The 12,294-nt window shown below is 40.6% G+C and overlaps 1 protein-coding gene across 3 annotated transcripts in view; it reads left to right on the top strand.

Annotated features, from left to right (window-relative positions):
• Positions 1-12,294, top strand: part of clcn2a (chloride channel, voltage-sensitive 2a) — a 91,056-nt gene extending 78,762 nt beyond the window's left edge. For all 3 annotated transcript variants that reach the window (XM_057857267.1, XM_057857266.1, XM_057857265.1), the window contains exons 19-25: positions 1,778-1,889; positions 1,966-2,012; positions 6,658-6,720; positions 7,418-7,456; positions 7,542-7,646; positions 7,724-7,810; positions 11,219-12,294. In XM_057857267.1, the coding sequence (XP_057713250.1) occupies positions 1,778-1,889; positions 1,966-2,012; positions 6,658-6,720; positions 7,418-7,456; positions 7,542-7,646; positions 7,724-7,810; positions 11,219-11,728 (963 nt within the window). In that variant the 3' untranslated portion in view covers positions 11,729-12,294. The remainder of the gene's footprint in view (positions 1-1,777; positions 1,890-1,965; positions 2,013-6,657; positions 6,721-7,417; positions 7,457-7,541; positions 7,647-7,723; positions 7,811-11,218) is intronic.

Here is a 12,294-nt window from a genome sequence, read left to right as displayed (position 1 = left end):
TTCTGAGAGGTCTACTGCTTTAAGATGGCGGCTGTTTACTAACGCTTCTAGTTCTTTATACTGTACATGTTGCCAATGCCGCCGTGTCTGTCATTTGCATCTTGTTTTATAATATGTGATATCTACCGTAGCATCCTGTGGGCGTAGTTTGTAGGTTATCAGCTACAGTCAGGTATTATTGGAGCCACCTAGCATCGCGTTTGCAACGGCGTCATTCTCTCGTCCCCGTGAGTCCGTCTTTCTCAGACTTTTCTCGCGTCATTCAACTAACATAGTAACGCATAGTAACGCACCCCTTTCCCGCCTCAGTAACGGTAACGGCGTTGCCAAGGTGAGAAAAGTAATTAATTAGATTACTCACTACTAAAAAAATAACGCCGTTATATTCTAACGCCGTTATTACCAACACTGGAAGTGACAGCAAAAGACTACTACACACAATTACTGTATCTTTTTTAAATTCCTACAAAGTCCCTGCCCTTTGTACACACAGCCCGTTGCTACTACCGATTGGATTGTTTAGTGAGGTCATCGGAGAGCCCCTTTCACATACGCCGAAACACTGTTAAAATCCCGAGATTTAAACGGGCAGCCCTTGTATGTGAAAGCAATTTCCCGGGTCGACTGACACGGAGATTACAAGGGACGAGGCGTATATGAAAGCAAGCATTAAATTCCTGGGTCACAGCACGATGGCTGAAGACGTAAATATCATGGCGGGCAGATCGTCATTCATCACTGCCTCTTTCTTAGCAGTAAGATGAAAAGCAGTAAACGAACATCGTAATCATCAACATAGCAAGATGCAAATAGCTAAATTAAACTGAAAACATAACAAAATTAAATTGCTACTGGATTGTAGAGCCGAGGAAGAGAGTCCATTGTCCGTCTTTGGAAATGTGTGGTTTATTTTGTTGCCGATGTTCGGGTCCGCAATTGCGGAAACAAAGTTGTACCTCAAAGCAGAAAACAACGGAGGGAAGCGTTCAAGGGTTTATTAAATACAAACGAAAATACATGTGATCGCGGAGAAAGGGGAATAACACAATGGGTCCATTATAGTAGGTCAACGGGGATCAATAATACTAACCTAAGGGCTAGAGAGAGCCGATAAGACAACAAAACAAATACACTCAAATACCAGTACAACGTAGGGGATTTCAACACAAGGGCGACAAAGGTGTCGAATGGTGCCCAGCAAGTTAATATCTTGGCACCTTTCTCTTGGATTGCCTGGGCTTGAATACAGTCTTGATGATCTTGAATTGGCTGCAGTTACGACAATTCTGTGAAAGTGTCCAACCCGCGTCATTTTCGGGACATCTCTGTATGCGTGAAAGCAATGGCGTGAGTAAATTCCGTAATTCTGTAAATTTACCGAGATATGTTTGTAAAAGGGGCTAAAGATAGACATTTTTCTTATTTGTTGTACAGTATTACTCATTAGAATGTTTTTTTATTTTGTGATGTTTGATCGAATGAGTACCATTCCCATTCATTGTAATAGAAAAACGGCAATATGAGGTAGGAGTGTTTAACAAACATGGTCACAGCTCGAACTGAACCGGTTTCTCAAGGCACCACTTTACTTTGAACTGTTTGATCCCTTCTGTCAGCCATTAACACGCTTGTCTTGTGTGTCTCTTGTCGTCTGTGCCCTTACCTGTGCTGTCTCCTTGCTCCCTGTGCACGTGATCCTTTGCATTTATTTTTATTTTGTGCATGTGCATGTTGTGCTTGTCTGCGGCTCCCTTTTGTTAATGTATCTTCCATCCAGATCTCCACAGAGGAGTCCTCCTCCTTCACCCCAGTGGTCACCAACGTTCAGCTTCCGCTCAAATCGGCGCTGAAATGCACATCAGCAGTCAGCAACACCGACACACCCGACAGTACGTCATCTACGAACCGGCGCGTCACGGGAATGCTTTTTGTGAAAATTTAAATGTTTTTGTTCCCATGTTCAAGGCTCTCAGACGCTGTCCTGTGCTGACCAAGACAAGGAGCTGCTAGAGGTGCGAGCATTGAAATGAAGTTTGTTTTTATGACCTACAGCAGCCGTGGCCGAATTGTTCAATAAAGAGCTGCAGTGGATGAGGGTTTTCATTCCAACCGATCAAGAGGACACCAGTTCACCAGTCTGGTGTCTTACAAGTGTAATCATTTGATTGCAGTCAATGAGTACTTGTTTCAGGAGAAGCCTTATTGGTTATCTGTGGAAGATTGATTGAAAAAAAAACCTACACCCGCAGCAGCTCTTGAAGACTGGTTTGGACACCCGTAGCCAGTGGTCACTAGCGCGTTACTAGGTAACGCGTTATTGTAATCTGATTACTTTCTTTCAATAACTAACTGCAATCTAACACGTTCATTTTTCCAAACCAGTAATCTGAATAATGTTAGTTTCCTAAGTGTCTGTTCGTTACTATTTTGTTCTTGCCTCATAATGTAGGTAGAATGAAGAATATTGTAGTCATGTACGAAGAGCATTTTGAATAGAAAATGTTCGAAAGTTTCCCACTTCGTGTCCGTTTCCATGGTAACCGCTCATAGTTACTCCCTGTTTTGGTCTCGAGTCACACGCGTTTTGGGATGCGTGAGGATCGCGGGTGCACATTTGAGCTGAGTTCAACCACCTGTTGAGATCCACATGTTGATCTGTGTGCGTCCATGAATGTACGTGAGAGTTTTACCTTATTTTTGGAGGGTTTCAGAAATAGGTTGGAGCCGCTACATGCACGGCCGTTTCGTAACTTTGCCATTACAGGTAGTCATCGGTGAGCATTGTTTACATCATATTCGTGTTGCATATTTATTGGCATGCCTTGAGTTAATTTGTGTTTGGTTTTTGCCTTAGTGTTTCTTGTCCATGTGATTATCCATTGATTTCACCTGTTGTGGCCTCCTTGTGTATCCACCAATCCGCTGACTCATGTATCACCCACCTGTACTTCATTGTCTCATTACCCCTTGTCTGTGTATTTAAGCTCCAAGTGTCTGTTTACTGCTTGTTGCATCATTGTCGATGTTTTTTCGTGAGTCCAAGCCCTCATGTCTATTCTTCCCACAGTAAGTTTCATACACATTTTTTTATTTGAATTGGGTTTGTACTTTTCTTTTTTTGGCCTTTTGTTTGTACTTTGTGTTTTGTTACCAAAATTAAAACATTTTTGAGTTGATCACAACCCTGCCTTGCCGCCTTTTGTTTTTCCTGCGTTTTGGTCGTCCATGCCCCCCACGCCTGACATTTATGCCTTGTAGTGACGTGTTCGTTTAACATCTTTGGAATGTGTTGTAGGTCCGATTGAGTGTAAAGTGCTTAGTTGCTTAGTTTTGTGGCCAAATTTACGGCGTGTTTATACGGCGTACTTCCGGGTTGTGCGCGTTCATTCGCGCCCGCCTTTGTGTTCATTGCACTGTGCACTTGGTTGTTGTATTGTTAATTATTGTGCAGTCAATTTGCATTGTTTTACATTGGCACTGATATGCTGTTAACCCTAAAACCCTAACCCGAAGTTCAGAATTTTTGACTTTAGGCTTAATCTTCGATTTAGCTGGGGTTTAATTAGTGGGCTGAGTTGATTTCAACAATTTCATGCAGTTTGTCAGTTATTTGTTAGTTTCAGGGCTCCGGTGTGGCTAAACTAGCGTGAGTCAATGGTGGTTGAAATCATCTCAATAGACTAATTAAACCCCCGCTAACTCGAAGATTAAGCCTTGTGTGAAAAATTCAGATCTTCCCCTTTAAATTCAATTATCGGAAAGTCAGTTGCATTACCGTTCAAAAGTTTGGGGTCTAAGTGACATTTTTCTGTTGTTATTCTTATGTTGAGTTGGCAAAGGGAGAAAAAATGTTGAAAACTAACCGGTAATTTACTTACATCCTTACTTTAATAATAAAGTAATCAGTAAAGTATCTAGATTACTTTTTTGAGGCATAATGAGTAATTAAATTACCTTTTCAAGTAATCTGTGCCAACACTGCCTGTGACCTTCAGTATATCTAGAAATCATTTACAGAAAATTCCTTATTCCTAGTAGATTTATGCTGAAATCAAGGGAATTGAACTAGTTTTAAGGGTGTGTGTTTTTGCAGTGTCAGAATACATCTATCATTGAAGCAGTAATTAAGTCATAGTTTTGCAAATTTACAGACCATACAGTATATAACTAACTAAGCTTTGCTTATTGTTCGAAGTCACCACGTATTCTTACACCAGCCATCAAACGAAGTATTGCGCCTTTATACGATGGGGATGGGGTGGGGGGTGGAGGTGTGGGGGATTCAGCATGGTAGGTAATCTTTTTAATACACGCCTTTGACTTTTCTCCAATACTTTTTTCTTCCATAACTAAATGAGTTAGGATACACAAATTTGAAACTGCATTTTTCATGTAATTTTCATGCATTCATTAATTAATGTTTAACTTTAATTTTAGTTCTGTGTTACTCAGAGGTCGCGTTAACCGAATATTTTCCGTCGTTGACCGGTTTTTTAAAACGGTGACGGAAAAAACTGAAGTCCATCCGTCATTTTGACAGGTTGCAATTCACACCCCAGACCACAGGTGGCGAGTGAGCATATTAATTAGCTATTGTCTCTCTTGATGCATGATGTCGTTGGCCTTACTCGGAAAAATGTCAAGGCAACTGAGCGTCCGAACTAAGGCTACGTTCATACTACAGGTCTTAATGCACGAATCCGATTTTTTCGTGTTTTTCCGACTCGAGTGAGGCATTAACTTGACGGTCTGAACGTGACAAGTCGCATAGAACGGGACCATTTCAAATCCGATCTGGGTCAGTTTCGTATGTGGTCTAAATCCGATCTGGGCCACATTTTTCCAGACTGTCGCGGCGGTCTGTACTGTCCAGTCCCGCAAATCGGATTTAATGCAGCAATTACGTCATCAAAAAGCGAGAGACGGTACGGTAGCTACGGTAGCGATGCAGCAGTGCGTTATTAGTGCCTAGCTTGCCTTGAACACGGCTTTTTAGGAAGGGGCGGACTTGACAACAGTCATAAAAAAATAAAAATAGGTTTGAGGATAAGCCTGAGAATGATCGGTGTTCTCTCTGCTCCATATAAGCAATATTTCAACATTGCTTACACGGCCGAGAGTCGGGGCAAACTGCCCGTATGTGTGTGTGACATGCACGAACAGTGCGTGCATGCTATCGATCCATATACTTTGAATATAAGCCTAAACGGGGATTATATATGCCTGTTATTTGTGTCCTCTTTTTAACAGCAACAAGCCTATGGCTACGTTCATACTACAGGTCTTAATGCACGAATCCATTTTTTTGTCTTATCTGCGCACTGATTCGCAGTCCGACATGCGCTGAGCAAGACGACCTGCATACGCAGAAGCATCAAAACAAATGACCATACAATCACACATGCTTGCTGTCATCCGTCATTCCAGGGATATCATATTTTGCTTATTAAAAAGAGGACACAAATAACAGGTATAAATAATCCCTGACAGGTTTATATTCAAAGTATATGGATCGATAGCATGCAGGCACTGTTCGTGCATGTCACACACACATACGAGCAGTTTGCCCCGACTCTCGGCCGTGTAAGCAATGTTGAAATATTGCTTATATGGAGCAGACAGAAAACCGATCATTCTCAGGCTTATCCTCAAACATTTTTTTTTTTTTTTTTTAATGACTTGTCAAGTCCGACCCTTCTTAAAAAGCCGTGTTCAAGGCAAGCTAGGCGCTAATAATGCACAGCTGCTTGATGTGTGATGGCGCGGTGTGGATTCTCTGTGAAGCTTGTTCGGACAGAATATTAATTAAAGATGAATGAAAACTAAATACTATTGAATATGTCATTATTAACATTTTAAAAATTTAAGTGACGGGTAAAAATAAATTATGACCGGATTTTTATGACCCTGTCAGTCAAAATGACAGACAACGAAAAAGTCTAGCGCAACCTCTGGTGTTACTCCACTTTTAACTTCATTTTAAATGTATTTTTTATTTTATTTTATTTTTTTTCTTTTCATTTTTATAATTGTAATTAAATTGCCCCAAATACTTCAATTACTATAATCTTCATACTTTTTTTGCCTCTCTTTGAACCTTGCTTCTCAAATATCAGTGCTGTTTATTTGTGGATTTTTTTCAGGCTAATCAGCTGCATGTCTTTTAATGTAAATATCCCATAATACAATATGGACACCTGCGGCTTATATTCCAGGGCGTTTTTTTTTTTTTTAAATAATTTTCTTGTGAAATTTTGTAGTTTAAATTTGATTTGCTGTAATAATAATGAATTAGCATTCGGAAAAAAAGACATTTTTAAAATACTGTAACAAATGTCTAATGACTAAACTATGTAAAAAAGCTTCTTAAACCGATCTATCAAGTAAAATATGGTAACTATTTGTGTTCTTCTTGCGTCACACTAAATAAGCTCAAGGAATTTCCACCCTGTCAATATTTTTGACTTAACCCATGCAAAGTATACACTTTTAACACCTCTTTCCTGTCAATCATCTGATTTGTCATGAGCACATTCTGACGTCTTGAACACAAGCTGTCAGCAACACTGTGTTCACCAGTGGCAAACTGGCCTCTGTCACTCATGTTGCGTTTGCATTTTCATACCTACCCTCTTTTTCATCCTCTCCGGTTGGAAGAGTCCATCTGGATCGGTCTCATGTGAAAGAAAGAAACCAAAACGCGTGAGGATCACCATGTCGGTAAGATTGTCTTGTCTGTTGCCTGGTAACGGTTGCTTTGCGAGACACCACCGAAAGAGTTGTAGACCAAAGTGTTTGTGGGCACTCTTTCATGCACAACATACAGTATAAACTGCATTCATCCATCCATTTTCTATGGAGTTTTTTTCCTCCCATGACAAGTCGCCAGCCAACCAAAAAAACCTACTTCATTGACATTAATGGGCATTTTGTAATATTCATTTGACCTCAAACGAGAAACAGATTTTGGATTGGTCGTTGAAGGAATCTTACCTTTTAGCCAGATTGTTAGTCTTAGAATGTTAGTGTTAGAATAATGCAAACAGTGAGATGGTGCCTACGAGAAAAGGTACCATCTTCTTCATCGTAGTTTAGACACTTACATTTTTAAAAAGTTTATATTATACCTATTATATGATATTTACCTTCACGTTCCAAATTTCTTGACTAAATCATCTTGTGATCTCCCCACATTTTGCAGTACTCAACCTTGTCAATTCCTAAATTCCATCATTCCTAGAGCCATTTTACAAATACACCACCATCATTTCAATTCTGCTTCGTTTCACTCTCACATTCAGCATTTCTCGCTCCTTCATTCGACAGCATTTCACTCTGCCGTCTGCCCTTGCGCATTCACATGCAGCTTAGAGAAATTTGCACTTTTTGTGTATGTGAGTGTATTTTGTCTCATCAGGATGCGACTGAAGTAGAGGATTGCATGAGCCCAACTGAGGTGAGACCTGACACAGAAGAATAAATGCTCTAAATCGAAGCTAATAGCAGCACTCGATGTAGTAAGGTGTCTTCTCTGATTTAAGATCACAGAGTGGGAGGAACAGCAGCTGGACCAGCCGTTGGATTTTAAGAATTCCAAGATTGACCCAGCTCCATTTCAGCTTGTGGAACAAACCTCACTGCATAAGGTGGCACCACCCAAGATTCCCTGATTTTATGACTCAACTTGTTAACATTATTCTTGTATCTTGTACCCACCGTGCAGACTCACACGATCTTCTCCCTGCTGGGTCTGGATCACGCCTACGTGACCAGTATGGGCCGTCTGGTCGGTGTTGTCTCTCTCAAAGAGGTTTGTGTCTATTTTCACCACGAAATTGTTCCTTGATTTTCGGCCTTTGACTGTTTTCCGAGTAGATCATGGATGAAAAAATTCTCTCAACACACAAAACACCAAAGGATAATCTGGATTTTATAGGAGAAATCATCAAGCCGATAACATCAGGCATCACAATATTTGTTGTATAAGCTATGACAGCTGTTTTAAGCTTTTTTTTTAGCATGGAAATGAAAACTGATCTGTTTTTCTATTAAGTCAACTTTTTGAAAACTATAGATCCTGTTTTTCTTAAGAACAATATGAAACTACTTATTATACTAAACATACAATACATACTTGTTTCATATTAATGTTCATATTGGTTTACAATAAAATATGAAAGCATCAGACACGACACAATGCTTATGGAACGAAGCTGTTTTTAACAAAGGATACACTAGCTACATGTACTAATAAAAAAGAAAGCGGCGGAGGGGCTGTTAGAATTTTAAATTTCTAGTCAACCTATTCCACTTTAAATTTCAAGTTTTGATGGTTAACTTTTTAAAAAATCAAGTTATCGACATAAACTTTTAAATTCAAAGTAAACTAAACTTAAAAAATTCAGACTTGGGCCACCTCAAAGTGCCTGTGACACGAAAAAGCATGTTTATTTCATAATACATGCGGTATTTTATGCTCCTGAATGAATTGGACTGCTTGGATGTGTGTGGAAGCGATTGCTATATTTATTTAGTTTTTTGAATCCCGCGCCATGAAAATGAGTGACTTCCGGAAACAGTCTCGAGTTGAGAAAGAGGGCGCTGTGACGTGTACGGAGGAAGGAGTCCTCTTCACTATATAGTCGTACTGTTGTATGAGAGGGACTAAGGATTTAGATGATTTTGCGGGTTAATACGTTTATTTTTCACATCACGCCAGCCAAACGGCTGCAGAAAAATCTTGTTTTATGAGGGAGAGGCGTGTGCGCCTTTTTGGGGTTTCAAAAGGTTCCCATTCATCGGTGAAAATTGGCCAAAACAAGCCCTGCTACTGTGGGACCATGGGACGTACGAGGAAGTGAGTAAACATTGTGTTTTGTATTATGTCAAATTCTGGGATCATTTTAATATGTAGGTGGCTTGCATTTTGTGGCTGACATGCTCCTTGTCCCCTCGGCTGACGACTTGTCGCACATCTCCCCGCTGGGAGAGCGCTATACTCGGCTTATTCCCCTCTTCATGTGCCCAGGGTTCTGTCAAGTTGTCCGACCGATCAGAAATTGCAACTTTGAGTTAAAAATAGCCGTGAATACAGCGATTACAAAGTAAACACTACAAACTTTCTTTAAATTCAATTCACTTCAATGCAATTTTATTTGTATAGCCCTGAATCACAACAAGGTTGTCTCGAAGGGTTTTGCAGAGGCAATATGATACACGATCAGAAACAGCAAATGAAGCAACAAAGATGAATAAATAAAGTTCAAGTCCTGGGTATCCTCCATCCTTAGACCCTCCATGTCGGCAAGGAAAAACTCCAAAAACTCCAGAGTCTTTGGGAGAAAATGAGAAACCTTGGGAAGTACCACAGTCAGGAGAGATCCACTCCCAGGACGGATAGACAGGAAGCCCCAGGACTGCTAATGGGAATTAGCAGGCGAAGTTACAGTCCGTAAAGATGCAGTGGAGTAAAGGAACAAGAAAAGGTCCATCTAGCCAGATGAGACGGGGGTAGCAACGAGGACGTCCATCCAGCCAGGGCTCCGGACAGTCAGGAGGCTGCAGCTGAAAAATAGCCCCTCCCCAGAGGGGAGGGGGGAAAGGGGACACCGGGTGACTAGTGATGAAGAGACGAGACAACTAGATATTAGCATTGGAAAATAGAAATAAAGTAAGACAAGTGGTAGGTAGAGTGAGAGAAATTAGATAGAGCTCAGTGGCTGTACTTACCCCAGCATTATAGCTTCTAGTGCAGTTTAGACTAAACTGTGAGTCTACTCCGACTTCAACTAGCCTGACCATAAGCTTTGTCGAATAGGAACGTTTTTAATCTAATCTTAAATGTGCAGACTGGCTCGGCTTCTTTAACATTAGCTGGAAGCTGATTCCATAAAACGGGCTTGGTGGCTAAAGGCTCTAGCTTTGACAGTACTTTTAGAAACCCTGGGAACTACCAGTAGACCTGCATTCTGAGAGTGGAGTGTTCTGTTGGGGCGGTATGGAACCAGAGCATTGGTGAGATAAGATGGCCCCAACTCATAAATGATCTTAAATGTAAGAAGGAGGATTTTAAATTTCATTCTAAACTTGACTGGAAGCCAATGAAGGGCCTGGAGCACAGGGGTGATGTGCTCTCTTCTATTGGTTCCTGTTAAAAGTCTTGCTGCTGTGTTTTGGACTAGCTCAAGACCTGTTAGAGAACTTTTAGGACAAGCTGCAAGTAGGGAGTTACAGTAATCCAATCTCGATGTAACGAACGCGTGAATTAATTTTTCTGCATCGCTTTTAGATAAAATATTTCTAATTTTGGCTATGTTGCGCAGGTAAAAGAAGGCCGTTCTGCAGGTTTGTTTAATGTGAGCTTTAAATGATAAGTCAGGGTCGAATAAAACTCCTAGGTTTTTAACTGTGGTGCTGGAGGCTACATTTACATTGTCCAGAGTGATTATCTGGGCAGCTAAAGAGTCTCTCTCACTTTTCGGGCCATTATATCTAAATAAAGGACTACTTACGTTTGATCATGGATGGGCATGTAAAAAGCTCTCCTCATACACATTAGCTGCACATATTAGCTGCACAACAACTGCAGCCGCCCTCCTACACTGAGTGTCTCGCTGTTTACGACTTTGCCGTGTAGTAAAGCATTATTTTACCATATTGAAAATAATTCAAGTTTGTGAACGCTACCTTTGAAATTATATATTTAAAGATAGTGTTCTGCTTATTTTGCAGTAGGCCAAATATACAGAGATTTGCACGGGGTATTGGTCAGTTTACTTTTGTGTTTTCTTAACAGACTGGAATGTATTTGATCCAAATGAATACCAATTGTTCTAAAATACTACATATAGTGTTTTTATTCTTCAATCAGTTAATATAAACATATTTGATGTGAAACATTTTATTGAATGTATAAAGTAATAATATGTAAAACATGAAAAGTGACATCGGTTACTTTGCTGAGTAACTAATTACTCTTACAATGAGTTGACTGACTTACTAATTCAATTGCTTTTTGGGAGAAGTTTTTTAAGTAATATAAACAACACTGGATTCAACATAACCCACACCACAAGATAATCAAACGAAATAATCGTTTCGATACATTTGATTACCAAGCTTTTGACAAGTTTAATTGAAGGGAGGTGACCACACTTCAAATCAGCTTTCTTAACGTTGTTTGTCTTGTTTTGTCACTTATGACCCACCCTCGCCACAGCTACGTAAGGCCATCGAGGGCTCGGTGACAGTGACCGGGGTGAAAGTACGCCCACCGTTGGCCAGTTTCCGTGACAGCGGCAACAGCAGCAGCATATCTGAAGTAACCGAGCTGCACAAGCTGTGCATTCGCCACAGGGGGCTCTCGTTGCCGCGGGAACCCAACCCCCCGGACCAGACGGACGACCGGCTGGACACGGGCTACCAAGAGATGCCCGTCGATGTGTCGGAACGGACCGGGTCGAGCTTTGAAGCCGGCCCGGGACAGATGTCACAGCCATTGTGTGAGCTTCAGGATAGCCCCTCGTTCACTGAGGACCAATCAGAGTTCACTTTTGACTGCAGCACCTCCCACACTGAGGAGTCCGAGCTGGTTTGTGACAACGAGCCGCCGCTGAACCAAACTTCTGAGCCAGATCAAGCGGAGCAAGGAAGTGACAGTCTCGCTCTGGGTGGGGACCAATCAGAACAAGAGGCAGTGAGATCAATTGCTGAAGACCAATCAGAGTAATGAATGTTGGCGTTCCATTTGTAGACTTACCTCTTCCATTTCAACACTGCCTTGTTTAACCCGCTGTTTATATAGTGGGGTTTGACCATTTTTTGTGCTGTTTAAATCGGCAGTAAGTATATGTTATCCCAACATAAGTGTATTGCTGCCATACTAAAAATAGTTCAGTATACAGTCAACTTAGAATTCCTCGCAAAACATAATTTCCTACTATGCTATTGCTGAAAGGCTGCGTCTTATTGGTTAGAATTTCTTTGTGCGTGACCAGTATAAAATTCGTCCGTGCACATAAAATGGGTACCAACATTTTTCGCAATTTAAATCCAAAGGATTTCTGATTAATTACTTGATATGAAAAAAGAATGTATCATCAGATGATTGCTTTGGTCTTGTAGCATCATATTTATCATGTTATAAGGTGTCAGACTTCATATTTTAACGATACCATGTGAAATGTACTGTCATGTGAAAAAATTAGGACACCACATGAAATATTCATTTCTTTATTAAGAAATGTTAACATATCTGATCTTGTTTTTCTTAATCTCTGGAAAAGAAAGTAGTTT

The sequence above is a fragment of the Corythoichthys intestinalis genome, chromosome 14 (assembly GCF_030265065.1).
Source record: "Corythoichthys intestinalis isolate RoL2023-P3 chromosome 14, ASM3026506v1, whole genome shotgun sequence".
NCBI lineage: Eukaryota > Metazoa > Chordata > Actinopteri > Syngnathiformes > Syngnathidae > Corythoichthys > Corythoichthys intestinalis.
Note: the sequence above shows the minus strand (reverse complement) of the source record. Positions and strands in the feature narration are given on the sequence as shown.